This window comes from Galleria mellonella, unplaced genomic scaffold (assembly GCF_026898425.1).
Source record: "Galleria mellonella isolate WM207_F2 unplaced genomic scaffold, CSIRO_AGI_GalMel_v1 utg87, whole genome shotgun sequence".
Taxonomy (NCBI): Eukaryota; Metazoa; Arthropoda; class Insecta; order Lepidoptera; family Pyralidae; genus Galleria; species Galleria mellonella.
Window position 1 is genome coordinate 3,352,090 of NW_026442166.1, and position 20,486 is coordinate 3,372,575.

The 20,486-nt window shown below is 36.1% G+C and overlaps 1 protein-coding gene across 3 annotated transcripts in view; it reads left to right on the forward strand.

Moving 5' to 3' along the window:
• LOC113522394 (uncharacterized) overlaps positions 1–20,486 on the forward strand; it is a 97,517-nt gene that overhangs the window by 65,593 nt on the left and 11,438 nt on the right. For 2 of the 3 annotated variants that reach the window (XM_052902063.1, XM_052902064.1), the window contains 18 exons: positions 749–819; positions 930–1,027; positions 1,211–1,344; positions 2,858–3,079; positions 4,066–4,209; positions 5,395–5,472; positions 5,546–5,983; positions 6,273–6,308; positions 6,498–7,313; positions 10,032–10,155; positions 10,660–10,768; positions 12,244–12,448; positions 14,909–15,135; positions 15,878–16,069; positions 16,876–17,023; positions 17,530–17,746; positions 18,478–18,710; positions 19,992–20,173. In XM_052902063.1, the coding sequence (XP_052758023.1) occupies positions 749–819; positions 930–1,027; positions 1,211–1,344; positions 2,858–3,079; positions 4,066–4,209; positions 5,395–5,472; positions 5,546–5,983; positions 6,273–6,308; positions 6,498–7,313; positions 10,032–10,155; positions 10,660–10,768; positions 12,244–12,448; positions 14,909–15,135; positions 15,878–16,069; positions 16,876–17,023; positions 17,530–17,746; positions 18,478–18,710; positions 19,992–20,173 (3,674 nt within the window). The remainder of the gene's footprint in view (positions 1–748; positions 820–929; positions 1,028–1,210; positions 1,345–2,857; positions 3,080–4,065; positions 4,210–5,394; positions 5,473–5,545; positions 5,984–6,272; positions 6,309–6,497; positions 7,314–10,031; positions 10,156–10,659; positions 10,769–12,243; positions 12,449–14,908; positions 15,136–15,877; positions 16,070–16,875; positions 17,024–17,529; positions 17,747–18,477; positions 18,711–19,991; positions 20,174–20,486) is intronic. The other variant, XM_052902065.1, reaches the window with a different exon arrangement.

The window sequence follows — 20,486 nt, forward strand, 5'->3', positions numbered from 1 at the left end:
CTTTTGTTAGGATTTATGGACCCATGTGGTACAAATAGTACGTTCAAATATAAAATATATATTCATATATGTCCAATAGGTTAATCAAGTATTTTATTAACAAAAAAAAAAAAAAAGAAATAACTATAAAATTAGTATGAGATTAACATTAGAGTAAAAAGTTTTGATTTTTAAAATCAATCATCAAAATCGAAAAGGTACATAGAAAAAGTACAAAAATGATTATGTAGTTATCTAAAGGTGATCTGTTTCAATAGAACTTAATGGAAGTGTAAATAAATTAGTTATGAAGCCAACTACATTTCATCCACTTACAAATAAAATAAAAAATTGTAATACAATAAAGATATTGCAGGACCTAATTTCGAATTAAAATATGTACGTTACCTACTTTTTACGAAATTGTGGCGTTTCTGAATTCAAGATGATTTAACAGATTTGACGTTTTATATAGAGTTATCTAACAATGTGGTTTCTAAAGAGGGACATGGGTAATTATGCATGAGAATTGTGCCCGTTTAAATTATGCAATGTTTTGTTAAGGCAATAAATAGAAAAGAAATGCCGAAATTTCATTCTCACGACCACAAAAGTAGCATCCGAAAGTTGTGACATCTATAATTTATTTACGTAACTATAGGATCCTGTAACTTGCAATGTATTTATGGTATATCTATTCAATAATAGATGGCGCTGTGTATAAAATGTTTATTCTGATGTTAAATCTTGTTATTTATTTTTGTTACAGGAACACTAAAGACATCGTTTTTAGCAGGCTCAAACTTTACAGTACATTGGCATTTAGCGTACGCACATCGAGTGAGTTATTTTTTTTTATTAAATTTTTCTTCTAAATAATTGTAAACCCCACGATAACGAATTCCTATCGAATTGTATATCTGTTTATACATATATTAAATTTATTACAGGGTGGCTTCAGTTTGAGGATATTGGATGAATTAGAAAGACCAGTGTTAGATCTAACTCCTCGGGCAGGCGGAACTGAATTTGTACGAGATGATGTCACGTAAGTAGCTTTTATTACATATGTACGTAAATAATTAATAAATGGAAGGGGGTTATGAGCACGACCCATACTCCCCCCCCCACTCTCTTCTGAATATCTCTATGCTGGTAACTCCTTCATTCCATGGAATTTCATCAATCCGTGACTTTATATTCATGTTTTTTTTTTGCAATCATATTACAGAGCTCAAAAGTACGAAGTCCGTCTACCAAACGACTTCACGTGCGAGAACTGCACGCTGCAACTGCAACGCGAGGCCGGCGAATGGGGCGCCAACTACCGGTTCTGGTCGTGCGCCGATATCGACATACTGCCCAGTGAGTATCACCAAAATAAAAAAATAAATCAAAATCTCGAACATCGCTGCCAAAATACGCTTTTCGCTGTTTTCCTACAGGATAATGCTCAAGAACTGCATGATCTGAGGGCCTACCATGAAATATTTTCCGAAATCTACCGTGAAGCAGTTGTGTTTGCATGGCTGTGTTTCGATTTGAAGAGTGGGATATAGCGTGAATGTACTGGGTGCAGAGGAACAACATCTGACTCCTCAGGAATGGCAACGCATGGGTGGTATCATGGGCGAAACAGTATACTCTGTTATTTCCATCAGGTGGGCCGTCAGCTTGATTACCATTCTAAGTTGTATAAAAAAAAATTTCGGGGACGAACGAAACAGAAATTTGATGTTCAAATTACATAATACGTGCCGTTTAAAATTATTATAAATGTTAAAATATCGTTCCCCTGAACTATTAGGATAGGATTTATGATGAACGAAATGTTAAGCTCCATTTACTGGGTCATATCGACCGGTACGAACAAAAACACGAAATTGAGCCCGAAAATTCGGAATTTCATTTCATGGTAAACCACCTGATTCCTCCCTTACCTTTCCTTTACATCTGGCGACCAGATGGGGAGAGAACCTTGACTCCTCCAAAAAATACAACTGAATTGAAAACCTTTTTGAAGTTGGCTAAAAAGTAACTTTAACCACGTAATATAACAATTTTATATACAATCATTCGTTAGTTTGAATGGCTAAGACTGCGTTGTAGATGCATGCATATGAATGAATCTATGCATATGCATGACTACAGGTATGCATATGCATGACTATTTGATAGACGTATCTATATATCATTAGTTCCTACGTGTCATGTAAGAAATGATAGTCTGAATTAATCACTATTGGTATTTGCATATGAGTGCTGTGAATTATTATTTATCACTAGCAACCCGCCCCGGCTTCGCACGGGTGGGCATTCTTTATATTAATATAAGTATTTTTATTTATGAACCGATTGAAACAAAACAAACACTAAATGTTAATTGGAGCAAACCGCAACGCATTAGTGAAAATTGCATTCAAATCGGTTGAGCCGTTTCTGAGATTACCGTGCACAAACATACAGACAAACAGACATACATTCGTGTTTCTCTTGTGAAGAAATTGTGTTTGTATGGCTGTTTCAGTTGGAGGGTGGGATATGGCAGTGAAATTACAGGGTGTAGAGGAATAACACTTGAGTCCTCAGGAATGGCAACGCATGGGGAGTATCATGGGTGAAACAGTATACTCTGTTATGTCCATGGTACTGCTCATGTCTATAGGCGACGGTTACCACTATCCATCAGGTGGGCCGTCAGATTGTTTGCCATTCTAGTAGTAAAAAACATTGAACTGGACGGAGTTATGAAGGAATTAGCATAAAAAATAAATACAGTCGAATTAATACCTGCTTTTTTAAGTCGATTGAAAACTAGGGGTGTCACGCACTCATTTTGATTAAAAAAACATATTTCGACTTTTTTTTATTTTCCCAGGGAAGGAGTACCACGAGACGTGTTCCGGCCACGGTTTCCACATCCTCGGGCGATGCAAGTGCAACAAGATGTACTACGGGCCCAGGTGCCAGTTCTCCGACGAGTGTCTCGAGGACACAGACTGCGGACTCCGTGGGAAGTGTATTGATATCAACGCTACTGAGTCGCCGAGCAAGATGTGTTATTGTCCACTTGGGTTCTATGGCAAAGGATGTAACAAGAGTAAGTACCTTGTAATAACTCTTAAAGTTGACGCCCTCCGTGGCTCAGTGGTAAATGTGTTGCTTTCCGTGAATGAGGTCCTGGGTTCGAATTTCAGTAGTGATTAATTTAGGGTTTGGGTGTTATGGTATGGAGTGGTTCGTTGTCTAACTCCCTCATAATACAGGTTGCTAGCTGTTTTTAGTGGATGATAATGGAATGGTAACCCTGGTTGCGCTAACCATTGAGGCACCAGCGTGGGATGATAGGTGAGAGTCAAAAGGCAGGTCAGTTAACTCATCCTGATGAAGACACCTGGAAATCAGCACGATGGTTTCCAGGAGGGCCATGTGGAGGTCGACCAGACAGAGTATATTGCTAGCAATGGGACTGGTAGTCCGAATTACTAACAATCCCCCCCCCCCTTCCGAGCAAGCAAATTGGTTGGTGTTATTATATATTACATAAATATATACAGCAGTACTAGTATCAGCAGTATCTACTCCTGAATACAGGCCTTCCTCATGGGAGTGGGAGTTACCAATAGTTACCAAGTTTGACAGGCGGATTGGCAACTTAAATAGGATTTGGTGATTAAATTCCCATAGCCGCCTCTTACGACACCCACAGGAAAGGAAGGGATGGCCTATTCTATGCCAAGACCTATACGATGAAACTACATTGATTTGTATAAATGACCTTCTGGGTTTTTTTTAATGGGTGAAAATGGCATGGTACTTCGCCTGTGCTATCGGTATACACTGGCGAGGTATCAGCGAGGGGTGATAGGTGAGAATGAAAAGGCAGGTCAGTTAGCCCATCGTGACGAGTCGATAAATAAATTAGTCACGATTGTTTCCAGGGGGAAACGGGTAGTCTACCAGATGGGGATTAACCTCCTCATTACTAACAATCCCTTCCCCCCTGAAGTTCCGGGTTCCGTATGCAATATGCATGATGCAATAGTTATAAAATTATATTTTAATAGTAACTTTAACTATGTCCAGAGGCACCGTGGAAGGACAAGAATATAAACTTAGCGTTGTACAGCAAGAAAGAGCTGTCCAAACAGTTCCGGCTCTTCTGGAGGATCCTGAAGGAGGACGACGAAATAGAAGTGGTGATGATGGTGAACGGTACGACGTATGCTGGTAAGTTGGTCTTCTCTATCTGTCATCTAGCCTGTTGAGGTGTGTTTGCATGTTTTGGTTTCAAGATTCTTTTTTAATGGCTGATAATGGAATGGTAACCCCGCCTGCACTATCTGTGTTCGCTGGCGGACACCAATAAGAGACGGTAAGTGAGGATGAAGCCAGTCAGTTGGCCCATCGTGACAAATTCACCAAAAATTAACCACGATGGTTTCCAAGGGGAACCGCGTGGAGCTCGACCGGTTTTACTAACAAACCCATAGATAAAGGGTTGGATATGACAATAAAATTATAGGTAGAGGCATAACGTAGACCTTGGGAATGGCAAAACGTGAAGCTACCATGGGTATCATAGTGTATTCTCTCATATCTATGATGCTGTTCAGGTGTGTAGGGTAACAGTTATCATTTTCCATCAGGCGGAACGCTTAGTTGCTATATTAAGTATTATAAAAAGGACTATTAAGGATTTTTTATGCAACGTGGAATGGTAAACAAGCTGGCGGCCCACTTGATGGAAAATGGTAACCGTCATGGATACAACCAAGTATACTGTATCATCCATGATCTCTCACGCGTTGACACTCCTAAGAACTAAGGCGTTATGCCTCTGTAACCTGTAATTTCATTGCTATATCTCACTCTTAAACTGAAACATAGCCATGCTTCACATGCTTCTGCTTCACAGCAGAAATACGAATGGGGCAGAGGCACCCAAGCAGACTATTGTATAAAGTCTCCCTTTGGTATGGTACACATTACAAAATAACCAATCTAATTCATAGACGCATTGTGACATATAAATCATTAACATCTTTTCAAATGATGAAAGTGTATATTTCCCCCAAAGAAACGAAGGTCGAAAATCTTTAAAAATTTTGATCCTTCCATATTAGCACGACGCGTCCAGCTGTGAAGTATGATGGGGGTCGGCTTATAGTTTTTTTTTTTTACGAAATTAAATTATTTTACGGAAGTCCATTTTATTGATTAATAGAGTCATAATATTGTGTCATTGTCTTTCATGCTCTTAAAAATTCTGATCTCTACCTATATATGTCTCAATATTATGTATTCACTATGTAAATATAATGCTTAGGTATATATACAATAATATAACAATAATTAAAAATAGTTACTCAATGTTTAGAGATGAGAGTGACAAAGTGACGAATTCTTTTTCAGCTGTCGGATGGAGACCGAGCAGTTTGACAAAACAGTGCAAGAATTTCCCAGTGTTGGGACCGTCCAATGAAGATAAACGTACGTATTGTTTGAAAATAAAAGCTTACTTACATTTTAAAAATATATTTCTGAATTTTATTTTATTTTTTAGCGAGTACGCTAAAACCTGAACCATTACCTGAGCCGGAACCAAAAGCAGAACCTGAATCGGTTCCAGAACCTAAATCAGAACCCGAGCCTACACCGGAACCAAAAGCCGAACCTGAACCAGCCCCAGAACCAAAATCCGAACCCGAACCTACCCCAGAGTCAAAATCCGTACCAGAACCCACTGCAGAACCTAAAGCCGAGCCGACTGCAGAACCAGAACCCAGCTCCGAACCTGAACCCACGGCAGAACCTAAGCCAGAACCCGAACCAGAACCGGAGGCAGAACCCAAACCAGAACCAACGACACGTGCTTCTGTTGAGAGTGATAGTAGAAATAAAAGAGTGGCGATGCATTCATTAGACGGTTTTGATTTTAAGAATCTTGGAAATGATGTGACTGTAAAAACCAGTATATCTTACAAGGTGTCCAGCTCCAAAGGTGAGATTTAAAAAAAATTAATGAAATTAATTTATGTTAAACAAAGCATTATATATTTATTAATGTTAATACAATATCATTAATTTAATTATAATAGAATTATGTTACTTAAATAATGCTAAACTTTATTACGATAAATGAAATAATTAATTTCAAATTACTAATGTATGGTGATATATATAATATTCTATTGCATCAGAGTAATTTGTTAAAGTTTATAATACTATGATTAAAATTTTAATATAAGTTTAAAATTAAGTAACTACAATAATTCATATTAATCTTTCAGGACGACGCAAACGTGCTGCACAAAATGCAAAAGAAAGTGAGTTAAAAAAAATTGGTTTAAAAAAAAAAATAACACACGATTACCAGTATTATCACTAGCAAAAGCCATACATGCAAGATAAGCACACTTTTTTTTAAATTGTTCATAGGTATTCAAACCTATAAACTAACAGCAGATTGTATACTAATGTAAATATAATTTTGCATGGTTCCATTATTTTTACAGATGTGGAAACTACGACCTCTGTTGTAGTCAATCAGCATGACATTAGTCCTAAACCAGAACCAGAGTCTGTCCCAGAACCTAGTTCTGAACCTGAACCAACCCCCGAACCAAAGTCTGAACCGGAACCAATAACAACAACAACAACAACAACGACAAAGCCTAGACCAAAATTCTCACCCAAACCAAAGTTTACACCAAGATTTAAACAATTTTTGCATTTAAATGCGTCTCAAAAACATTTCTTACAGTCTAAACTTGCATCAACTGTTGAATCTAAACCAGAACTTAAATCTGGACCGGAACCAACTCCAGTACCCAAATCTGAACCTGAACCCACCTCAGAACCCAAATCTGATCCCGAACCCACCCCAGAACCCAAATCGGAACGAGAGCCTACCTCAGAACCTACATCAGAACCGCAACCGTCTCCAGAACCTAAGTCTGAACCAGATCTATTACCAGAACCCAAATCGGAACCAGAGCTTTCTCGAGAACCTAAATCTGAACCAGAACCAGCGCCAGAACCTAAATCAGAACCAGAACCCACCCCAGAACCTAAGTCTGAACCAGAACCCTCCCCAGAACCTAAATCTGAACCAGAACCCGTCCCAGAACCTAAATCTGAACCAGAACCCGCCCCAGAACCTAAATCTGAACCAGAACACGCCCCGGAACCTAAATCTGAACCAGAACCCGCCCCAGAACCTAAATCTGAGCCTGAACCATCCCCAGAACCAAAATCAGAACCATCCCCAAAACCTAAAGCCGAAACGGATACCGACTCATTGCTAGTGAAGGGACTTAAAGAAGACGCAGGTAACGCACCACGCTTCGCACATTATTTTTTTGTACTTTCATTAAAAATAAGGACTGAAGGAACATTATTTGATATTCTTGTATAATATACATGTCACTTCACCCTGAAGTGACTTTTATGTCAAATTTAGAATAATTTAAATAATATTTGTACATTTTTAGAACTAATTTAACGAAATAATTTGTACTGTAATAAAGTAACAAACCCTTCGGCTTCCTAGACAAATTAGATGCAAGCGAAATTATAGGTAGATACGGTTTGTCGGCCTGAAAACAATTTTATTAAGGCACTATCTAATCAATAGGTAAATGGCCTATTTAACAATCATGTAAGTTTAAAAATAATTAAAAATTTTAATAAAAATTTTAATATATATATATATATATATATATATATATATATATATATATATATATATATATATATATATATATATATATATATATATATAACGGAATAAAAACTTTCCGAACTCTGTTGTAGATTTAAAAAGAAAAAAAATTGAAAATTGATCGAATTTTAAAAGTGTTTGTAAATTTTTTTAATTAAAATTGATTAGAATTTCATTTTGACAACATATTAATTTAAATTTGAGTATATTTTTCTTATTTTTAATGAAAGTATGTACTTAGTGAAATTATTTGTATAGCAATATGATAGCACTATGATTGAAACTTATTGGTTGTGGTATTTTAAAAATGTATATACAAATTTTAATATATAAAAAAATTATATTAATTTCATATAATATTAAATTAAATATTAATGTAATCTAATGTCTTGTGTCTTACAAATATAATCTCCTTTTGTTCTATTTTCTAAATACATACTGTTACTATATTCGGTTTTATTCTTAATTATGCTTTTTATAGTTTTCATATAAATTATTCTATCACAATTTTTTTTTTCTATTCATTTATTTAACGCCTTCGATGCTTGAGCTTGAAGTGAACTTGTTTTTGTAAAAAAATTTGTACAAAAGTCGATTGCTTGGGTGGGATATGGCGTGAATTTACTGGGTACACAGGAATAACGCCTGAGTCCTCAGGAATGGCAACGCATGGGGGGTATCATGGGCGAAACAGTATACTCTGTTATGTTCATGGTACTGCACATGTCTATAGGCGACGGTTACTACTTTCCATCAGGTGGGCCGTCAGCTTGTTTGCCATTATAAGTTGTATAAAAAAAAAAACACATTTTTTCTTATACAATTCGTCTTAAATGTTTTTTATTGTGTCCGTGTATATGATCTAATATCTAGATGGGGATTCGATAGCCAAAAATCGCTCTAAAAACGCTCAGCCGACTGTTGGCAGACGCGTCATTTTTCAATATTGAATGTTAAAATGTTAAATTTTTTATCGGAGTATATATACAGTCCTACACTCCGATAAAAAATTGTATGAAAACGATTTTACAAATTCGAGTATCACTTTTGCTTTGTAATCAGCAAGAGCTTTTTCAACTATAACCTATCCTTTTCATCCTTATACCTACTTCTATTGACTTTTAACTGACTATCCATTCTATCCTCTAGACATGTAACCAACATGAACTCGTCGAACAGTAAACACGTCTTCGTATGTATGAGTAAGAACAAGACGCCGAATAGCGCTATCTCATTTCATCTCGTGCATGTGATAGCGATAACGTGTCTACCTGTAAATGTTTCTTACTTGTCAAGAGAGCCTGACTTCTTTCTTCTTTCTTCAGTGTTAACACCATAACAATGAATAAATATAATTAATTTATATTTTTTTACAAATCTTCTTGTGTTTCTTTTCTACAATTACATTTACAATTTTTATTATCGGTGTGGTTCAGATTTCTAAAATATTAATATTGAATAATCATAATGAACTATTACCTTGGTGGTTCCTGGTTCAATGGTCGCGGGTTCGAATCCCGCATAACACTAATACAGTCTGGGTGTTTTCTATGTTTATTATGTATATTTATTGTGTATTTATATAAAAAAGTAAGTATTAAATTGTCTAATACCCATAATGCAAACTCATTAGGTCTACCATGAAATGTTTTCTGAAATTTCGAAGCCGAACGAGATTTAAATTTGATTTTAAAATTACATAATACATACCGTTTAAAATATTAAAAATGTTAAAATGTCGTTCCTTTCGACTTCTATGGTTGGATTTAGCCCAAACGAAACGTTAAGTCCCATTACTGAGCCGATTTCGGTATAACAACGACATAAAACACGAACATTGAGTCCGAAAATTAGGAATTTCATTTCACGGTAAACTTTTTGGTTAGTTTGGAACTAGATGGCGTCGTGTAACATTTTCCGTGTGTATTTCTTAATATTATAAGCTGGAAAGAAAAATTTAGAAGGAAATAAAAGCCGACTTTAGAATGTGCCCTTCATAGGGATACCCCATTTAGACTTTTTGAAAACTCTATCACTTCTTTTGGATTTTCTAGTAAAGATTTTAATGTCTCAATTATACTTCTTTACACCACTGCCTACCACATATATTTCTGGCATGAAGATAGAAGGTTCTTTGATAGTTTTGTACTAAATTTTATAAAGTTTCAATTACTATATAGAAAAATTTCATTCAGTCCAAAACTATGTTTAGAATTAAAATAATTTCACTACTTTATTTGGTCCTAAAGTCCTACTATATTAATTTTAGACATTTTAATTAACTGATTAATATATTAGTTGTATATAAATATATTATATTTTACAGGTCATTACCCCAGCCATGAGTACGTCCCCAAATTCGACTTTAACCCCATGGATTGCACCGACATAGTCATTGGTACCGCTCGTGGCAATTACCATAGGGTTTTGGACTATTACACTCGAGATAGGTAAGTTTGGAATGACTGGATACTAAATTATTCATTTCCATAGACATATATATATATATATATATATATATATATATATATATATATATATATATATATATATATATATATATATATATATATATATATATATATATATGTGTAAGTTATGCAAGTCAGTTGACCCACCATGTTGAATTCGACAAGAATTAACCATGATGGTTTCCAGAGGGAACCGCATGGAGGTTGGAGGTTGACCTTACAAGATATATTGCTAGCAATGAGGCTATTAGACCTCATTACTAATACCCTTCTCCCCTAATTAATATATTTTAAGGCAATTAAACAGATGACAACAGGTTCTGTTGAGCTAGCACCTGTGTTAGGGGGAAGAGGCTTTAGAGATGTTTTAAGATACTGGTATTTTTGGAATAACCAAGCAATATTGTATTATAAAAAAATATCAATTTTTTTTTCAAAATACCTATTTTATTTATTGACAAAAACGACCTTCTCAATTCCTAGATCAACCCCTCGTGTGGACACTTTCTGGGGTGGTCACGACGACATCACTGCAGCGTCAGGGTTCGAGGAGAACGGTGTCACAACCATCATGTTCAGGAAGAAGATTAAGGTGCAAATATAATAAATACTATTTTATATTTTGCTAGTCAGTTTTCCCAAGAGACTACAGCATGGGGTTCTTCAAAAGGGGGGTAAAGAGGTTTGTTCAGGGTCGGCAACGCGCGCGTAATTGCAGGCGTTCATAGGCTACGGCAACCGCTTACCATCAGGTGGGCCGTATGCTTGTTTGCCACTTCAGTGGTATAAAAAAAATACTTTACAATCAAATCTCAGTTGAATTATTTCCGACCAGATACGAAATTGTAACCTTCTAGAATAGAATATTCCTTCCTAAAAGATCAGTAACACACCTGTAATTCTGATGTACAGGGTGTTTATGGGCGGCGGTAACCACCAGAGGGAGACTTTGTACAAAAGTCGTTTGCTTGGGTACCTCTGTCCCATTCGTGTTTCAACCGTAAAGCAGTTGTGTTTGTATGGCTGTGTTTCGGTTTGAAGGGTAGGATATGGCGTGAATTTACAGGGTACAGAGGAATAACACCTGAGTCCTCAGGAATGGGAATGCATGGGGGGTATCATGGGCGAAACAGTATACTCTGTTATATCTACGGTACTGCTCATGTCTATAGGCGACGGTTACCACTTTTCATCAGGTGGGACGTCAGCTTGTTTGCCATTCTAAGTTGTATAAAAAAATGTTATAAAAAAAACAATGCTTGTATCATGTATCATGTATAGTATCATGTAGGTACTATAGTTCTAATTATAATAGCAAAATATATAGTTTCTAGTCTTAGATTATGCAAAAATAGGTCAACTCTTTGTCAGCTAATTGTCAAATTAGCTGACTCGTTTTTTTATCAGAGTTCTATAAACTTACGCACACAATGTATCTTTACGTATTATTTAATAAATAAAATGAGTGTATACACATTAAAAAATGCAAAAATTATAAGACAAGGTAAATATAGAAGTTATAAAGGAATCCCTTATAACTATTTATCACGCAAAATTGTATGAAAAAATAGACGTCCGCTTTTTTCGAAATATTTGTATGGAGACACTCTATCTATATAATCTAAGATTTGAACATATGAACCATGTTTATACACCCCCAAATTTGATGATTGTTCAGATTTTTGCTACTGGCAAAGATTCTGTTAATTTTTTTTATACTAAATATTAGTTTTGAACAATTTATTTGTATTTCTTTCATTTTATCTTAAAGATACAATTTAACAGTACTCGTAATGTATCGTTTAATTTGTTTACTCTACTGTACTGTACTGTACTGTACTGTATGTATGTTAGTACATTCATTAGCAATAAATATATTTTTATTTTCATAACATTTCCATGTTGGAAGTGAAAATAGAATTTTGATAGACTATTTTGGAGACACATTTCATATTCTTTTTTAATTTAATCAAATACAAAAAAAAATATAAAACTATTTAAAAAAAAGTCCTAAAAGTATCTATCTAAACAAAACAAAAACATTTTTTTTTTTTATTTTCTTTTTAGGCCAAAGAACCAACCGACCACTCGATAGTGGACGATCTGATGCACGTTATCTGGGCCCGTGGCCAGGAGCCAGGGAAGTACGTGCATTCCCCACCATCGGGGCTGGAGAAGGGCAGTGCTGCAGTCGGCGACTTCTACCGCCAGGACGAGCTCAAGTACCACGGACATGGGGGCCAGAGGGGAGTAACCAGGATCAACTTCTTTGGTGAGGATTTCGTAACTGTTTGCATAGATTATGATTTATACATGTTTCTTTGTAATTCAGTATGAACTATGTTAGATAGATAGACAGATAAATAAATTATTTGCATTACTTACAGCACACAAGAGGGAGACTTTGTACAAAAGTCGATTGCTTGGGTACCTCTGCCCCATTCGTGTTTTAACCGTGAAGCAGCTATGTTTGCATGGCTGTGTTTCGGTTTGAAGGGTGGGATATGGCGTGGATTTACTGGGTACAGAGTAATAACACCTGAGTCCTCAGGAATGGCAACGCGTGGGGGGTATCATGGGCGAAACAGTATACTCTGTTATGTCCATGGTACTGCTCATGTCTATAGGCGACGGTTGCCACTTTCCATCAGGTGGGCCGTCAGCTTGTGTGCCATTCTAAGTTGTATAAAAAAAAATATAAAAAAAACACAAACAACAATAGACATATCTGTGCCTCTAGTGAGATATAACTCAAGTAATAGCCTTTTTCTTTTTTAGGCTACTTTAAATAAGCAAATTTTTCTCTTTCGAATGGTATAAGAATCGTAACGATATCTTTAAAAACAATAGAGATAGTAAACATGTAAAAGGCTACAATTAACAAAATATTTGTGGTAAAAAAGTCATAATTAGAAATAAAACTACAATATTTTACAAAAATAGTGCCAAAACCCTTTAAACATGAATTTATTTTTGTGTAAAATGAATCAGTTCGATTTGAACCCTTTTACATCATTTATATCAATAGCGATTATTTTTTTATAGCGTACAATACACAACATTGTTTTTCTTGAATACTGCAATAAAATAGTTTTAATTCAACTTAAAACTATTTTCACATGATAATTTTAATATTTTTGTTAAGTGTGATTAGGTATAATAGAATTATTTTTAAAACTATAGGTTTTACACAAAAACCGATAATTTCATAAGAAAGAGGAGAAAAAATTACTATAAGTGCAATCATTGACTTGTTCAATTAGCAAATAATAAAAGCACCAGAATTTTTTTCTTTACTTAAAATAGTTTTTTGACTCTCCTGAAAAGTGGCCATTTTGAATTGAACCTTTTCTCATTAGAGGCACAGATATATGCACAGTGAAAAAAGATAAAAAAATACATGTACAAAAAAAAAAAACAAAATGCATAAAATAAGTAACAATTTTTCCCCTACATGCGTGTGCCACAGTAACATGAAATGGTCACAACTCAGCTTATTGCTTTGCCCTAAAAAGATATGGCGAATTTCCATATAAAATAATAATAAAAAAAAAAAAAGAAATATAGATAAAATACATCGTGTGTGTTCATTATATTCGCTATTATTTAATATTTTGTACTAAATAAATAAAAAATAAATGACAAATACCATTACAAGATTATATGTCTAGATATTTATATCATAGGAAAAGATTCTATTTTCCGCGCTTAGCCTCTCATTTGGGCCGTTGTGCGTATGAGTCGTGGCTAGTACAGCCAGCCCAGCTCCGCCCAGAAGCGCAGAAGCTTCCTGGGATCTTCACAGGCTTCATGGAGCTACCTCACCGTTCCGAGGATTTCTAAATGTTGATGGGCCACAGCCTCGCATTCCAGGATTACGTGAGCAGCCGTTTGTAAACCGATTTGGAAAGTTTTTTTTTACCTGAAGGGACTATACTTACAGATTGGTTACGGATATTTCGTCAAAATCAATCGTTTAATATATATATATATATATATATATATATATATATATATATATATATATATATATATATATATATATATAAAAATATATATATATATATATATAATAAAGATGTACAACAGGCGAGCTTAACTCTGTAAGAGTTCTCTTCCAGCAAACCCTGAGTGGAAAGGAGCATTAATTACCAGTGGGCAGTGTGCGTACAATAATAGAAGGAAACATAGATGTTTCTATTAAAAAATAATAAATATGTTTACATATATAAGTAACTCATACAATTAAAATCAAAATACATACATATCTGTATACAATAATACATATACATATATATATAAATATAAAATATCTGTTCACATACAAAATACGTACATATACATCTATCTATCTATCTATTTAAGAGCTGCGCTCTTGTCGGTGGTGCTCTTCCCACTCGCTACGATTTTCAGCGAGTCTCTTCACCTCTTGATACGACACGACACCAACTCCTTCCTTGATCTGCCTGATGTAACTATGTCTCGGTCTCCCTCTCCCCCTCCTTCCTTCTATCTTACCTTCTATTATAATACATAGACATAATAAGTTTATAAAGACAGAAGATGCTATTCATGTGAATTGAGGTGTTTTGCCTCCGTATCTTATAATTTCGCTGTTACTCCATATATTTTTGTTTACCACCACCACTTGCCATCCTGAAAATGTTGTCACGCTTGGCAGACAGGTTGACAGCTGCTTCAAACTATAATTAAGTACTTTTTTCGTTTACAGAAGAAGAGAAGAGTTCCATAACAGGCGGTGTACTACCATTAGCTGATAAATGTGGCGGGCAATGGAAGCTGCCGTCCAACTGTAATCCAGCTAACAACAGCTGCGACTACTACGCCTCCTGGGAGTATCTAGGACAGAAGAGAGGGAAAGACTCGGTCCGGTTCACTATCAAGACGAAACAAAGCAAGTTCTGGACGGGTATTGGATTTAGCAACGACAAGAAGATGGTAAGAAACTTTGATAAGAGTTTATTGAACACTGAAATCTGAATAACATATGACTGCCTAAGTTAATTTGTTTGTTTTTATGTGTATAGATTAGAATGGCGTTAAGCAAACACAAGTATCGAGTTATGATTTTTTTATACTACTACGATGGCAAACAAGCATACGGCCTGTCTGATGGTAGACGCAATTACCGTAGTCTATGGACGCCTGTAACATCAGAGACCCTTCAGAAGTCATAAAACGCTCTTTTTGAAGAACCCCATGCAGTAATCTCTAAGGAATTTTATTATTTCTTCAATCTAACCCACATTTTCATATCAGTCTTCAATTGTCCATTGCTGAACATAATCTCCCCCATAAAGGAGGGGGTTTTTACCATTACGTTCCCTTAGTCACTCTTACGACACATGCGGGGAGGAAGGGGTACTTTTTTATACAACTTAGAATGGCAGACAAGCTGACGGCCCACCTCATGGAAAGTAGTAACCGTCGCCTATAGACATGAGCAGTACCATGGACATAACAAAGTATACTGTTTCGCCCATGATACCCCCTTATGCGTTGCCATTCCAGAGGACTCAGGTATTATTCCTCTGTACCTAGTAAATTCACGCCATATCCCACCCTTCACCGAAACACAGCCATGCAAACACAACTGCTTCACGGTTGAAACAAGAATGAGCTCATTCAATGCCGGGACCACATAGCAAATTTACATATTAATGATATTTATTAATTTCAGTCGCAAACAGACGCGATTATTGGCTGGGTGGACGCCAGATCCGGGCGTCCCTTCATCATGGATACGTGGGTCAGCGGTTACTCCGCGCCGAGGGTCGACCAGAGACAGGACATTACCAAGGAGTCCGGCAGTTTGGTCGAGGGCTACACTACCCTCAGTTTTGTTAGGAAGAGGAACACGGGCGATCAGAAGGTAAGACAATAATGGTAATAAATATCGTAATAAGTAAATAATAATATTATTTTTTTAATTGTCTTAAAAAAGAAGCTAAGGTTATTTTTTGTATATCGTCTAATGCTATTTCCGATCAGCTCACAATTTTTTTTTAACCCGCTTTTTGAACGTTTTTTTTATTCATTTTTTATTGAATAAATTATTTTGTAAGATCTGTTCAATACATATAATAAAATCGTAACTGGTCACAGTCTGTACATGGAAGATATATAAGAAAAAACTATTATACCCCTATGACTTAGGCTTCATGAACGCAATAGAATCCAAAACAATGATTTTTAGAAGTTTTGTTTGTTTATCTGTACGTTTGTGCACTATAACATCGAAAACGGCTTAACCGATTTTTGTAACTTCATCGTTTGAGGACCAGGCTATTGGTGTATTGCTTCTTCTTCAAGATCCTTTCAGAAGTTCAGCAGTATTAGGACATTTTTGAACTAGGTTATGTAATGCATCCAAATTAATCCAGCAAGTTTTTTCTTTTATCATCTTAGAATGGCAAACAGGCTGACGGCTCACCTAATGGAAAGTGGTAACCGTCGCCTATAGATATCGGCAGTACCATGGACATAATAGAGTATATTGTTTTACCCATGATATCACCCCATGCATTGCCAATCCGGGACTCAGGTGTTATTCCTCTGTACCCTGTAAATTCACTGCCATATCTCACCTTTCAAACCAGAACACAGCCAGTTCTTTAACTGTAGGAGTTCCGCCTTCTCATGTTACTGGTTTTCTATTAGTCTATTTATTATTCCCAGGATCTAGCCTTCACAGATAGCCAGTGCTTGTACATGATGTTCATCACGCAAGGAGGTGGCTTCGACGCCGTCAACAAACGGACGAGCAAGCACCAGCAGACCCCAGTTGTTACTGAAAACAGAGTCTGCATTCAGCCGTGTGGTCCAGGTAAATAGGATAGAAATAATTTTAAACACGAGCATTTTTGAAACCCGATTTTGTTTTTTTTTTATGAATGTAAATGGAATGGTAACTCCGCTTGGGATGTCAGTAAGAGATGATAAATGAGAATTTAATTTATATATATTTTATTTATAAATAAATAAATAAATAATCTTTATTTCACTCTTTGTTACAATATAGTTTGAAGTCCTTAATTCCCGAGGTAGGTATGAAAATACCTGTGTTTCAGGAGTTAGTGCCCTCTCCCATATGTTGTTGTTTAACATTTTTAGTGAAAGAATATGAAACAGAGAAGTAACAAATACAAAAAGAAAAATTACAATGGAACCCATAATTTTAGAGAAACAATAATTTATGGGTTTAAAATTAATTGAATGAAAGCTAGGGCATTATGTTTTAAATATAACATTTTTCCATTTATTATACGTTTAGGACAAATATGTGTTATTAACTTTCACGTTTCACCTTTTAAAACCATTTTTTCTTCACAGAACCCCCTGAAGAAGAGGTGACCACGGAAGCTGTAATTCCTGGTGTGTCGGCCTACACAATGCTGATCCGTATAACAGGGTTAGCTGACAGCTTTAAGCCCCCAGCAGCCGGCAGTAAAGAGTACGAAGAACTGAGTCAACAGGTCATCAACAGTTTTGTGAAGGAATTGGGGAAGAATAAGGGGTACCATGGATTAGCTGTCAACGGGTTTATGCAGTAAGTGATTTAAATTTGGAATTTTTATTTTTTTTTAATCTGTTTTAAAGGTTATGACATCATAATTGTATTTTTAAGTAACTCGCTGAGTTTTTTGTTTTTTTGTGTTTTTTTTTTTTATGTAGGTATATCGCGTATCACGTAATACGATACTTAGCTAATTATAAATCGATTTCGATATTTTTACACAATCGATGGAGTTCATTCACTTGTTGGTTTCATAATAATTACTAGCGATTTGAACTGGCTTCGTACGAGTAACAAAAATCTATATGTTAAATAAAAAAGTTTTAGCTAATTCAACTGATCGGTTATTTTATAGCATTTTATATGTTTTTTGAGGAATTAAATCTAATTTTTTTTATCTAAATTTGTTAAACTCGTCGTAGTGATATCAATTTGCAAGATATTGAAGTGTTGTTCATTTTCTTTTATTTTTTCAAATTTAAGCAGTTTCTCAAATTGGTTCTATTTTTTTTTTGTTTGTTACCTCATAACTCCGTTAATTGTAAACCGATTTCGAAAATTCTTTTTTTATCTGAAAGGATATACTTACAGATTTGTCCCATTAAAATTTTATCAAAATCGCTGTAGGGTTTAGTTTTTAAATCAAAACTAACTGGTTTTGCCATAATTGAAGTCGGCTTCTTGTCGTGGAATACAACTTATTTCTTATTTCCATATAGGTTTAAATTACTGTCAAGTTTTATAATTAACTATATTTATTTCAGAAATGAAACAAGTGCCATAATCGCCGAGCTCACTCTAAAATCGATCGATTCAAATACAATCGAAGGTTCGAGCGCCCGGTCACTAGATGCCACTAGCTCTGTCACACCAAATGTAACTGAGGGAGATAGCGATATGGAGAAATGGCAGAGGGTAGTGAGGGACACACTTGCGCAGGGGAGAGTGGGGAATTTGAATGTAGATCCTGAGTTTTTGGTGTTTGAGCCGCTGAGTTGTGAGTAATTTTTTTTTATTATTTATGAGTATATTATACTCGTATGTTTATTTCGTTGTTGCATACTTTTAAGCGAGTATAGGCATGGGTTATATGGGTATCGCTCCGATATCTGTATATTGAGTTCCTCTAGACATTGTTGGCGGAGAAATAGGTTCATGGGAATGGAATCAATGGGAAATTCATTTCTAAATCACACATACAAGTTGGATATCTACATTTATTCTGGGTTCTTCATTTCGATACTGTATATTGGATAACAGATATTTATTATTGGGCCGATATATAGATATTATAATCAAAATATATAGATGTTCTCATATATTAATTACCACTAAACGAGATATAGTCCTCAGTTTGGTCTTAATAGAAGATCTAAAAAAAATATTTTCTCAAACATGCTTGGAAATGTGAGCATTATTTTGACAATCTTCTTCGAGATAAATCAAAATTGCCGTACTGGCCAGACACATGCGGGCAGCGGCCGGCAAAAGTTGTATGAAAATCCATATCTGTCGTGTTTTGCGGCCAGATAAATTACTATGTAAACTCATATCTGTCCTGTAATTTAAAAATGGAATGACCTTTTTCTTCAAAACATAGCTACCAAGGAGGTAACTAATAAAAGGTTTTATTTAAATTTCGAACTGGCTTGCAAATAGAAAGAAGTTTATTGAAAAAAAAAAACAAAGGAACATTATGGCGCGTGAAAAATTATTATTGTTCGTTATTCGTCCTTGAACTTAAAAAGTAAAATTGTGTTTTTGATTTCCGCGCATTATTTGAGAAAAGTACTATACAAGCCTTGGCCACAACTAGGCATTGATGGACTCACGTATGTGTGTCTCGGCTACGCCTCGGCCCACATTTGCACCTTCGTCCATCAATGCCTCAGTTGCTATCGGTATACGCTGGCAGAGTACCAGTAAAGAATGACAGATGAGGATGAAAGCAGGTCAGTTGGTCCATAGTAATTAATTGAACAAGAAATAACCACTATGGTTTCCAGGGGGAGCCGCTTGGAAGTTAACCTGATAAGGTATATTGTTAGCAATGGGGTTGTTAAATCTCATTTTTAACAATCTCCCCCCCTCCCCTCCAGGCAACTGCAGTTAGGCTTTTAGTGATGTTTTAAGAGGGACGCTGTTGCCCATCTGTTGACCGTTCCCTGAGTCGCTTCTTACGATACCCACGGGAAAGTAGGGGTGGCTTGTGCTATGCTGGGACCACACAACATTTATTATGTTAGTAAGGATTAAATACAGTTTACAATATTTGCAGTAACATCGAGTCGTCCTACCGAGAGTGGTGGCACGGGCAACGCTCGCACGTTCTTCGGGCTGGCGGAGACCAAGCTGTACGTGGTGGTGGGGTGCGTGGCGGCGCTGGTGGCGGTGGCGCTGCTGCAGGCCGCCTGCACGCTGCACCGCGGCCGGGCTGCGGCGCCCGCGCCCACGGGGAAGGTTCGTACCGTTGCTTTATACAGGGGGAGAGGGGTGAAACGAATGTTGTAATAAAAAAAAAATAAAAAAAAAACACAAAGGGAAAAGAGCAACCCTTATATTAGCCACTTCTGCAAGAGCACCAGAGGAAGAAAGAAGATGCCACGCCGACATACACAGACCACCCGTGTATGTCGGCTTAAAACCTCGTGACCCAGAGGTGTTGAGGCCGTACAAAGGGGTACGCCCCAAGGCCCCTACCTTGCCCGCCCACACCATCTGGCGGGCAATGAGAAGACTCTGATTGATTGATACAGGTTGTAAGAGACAGGTT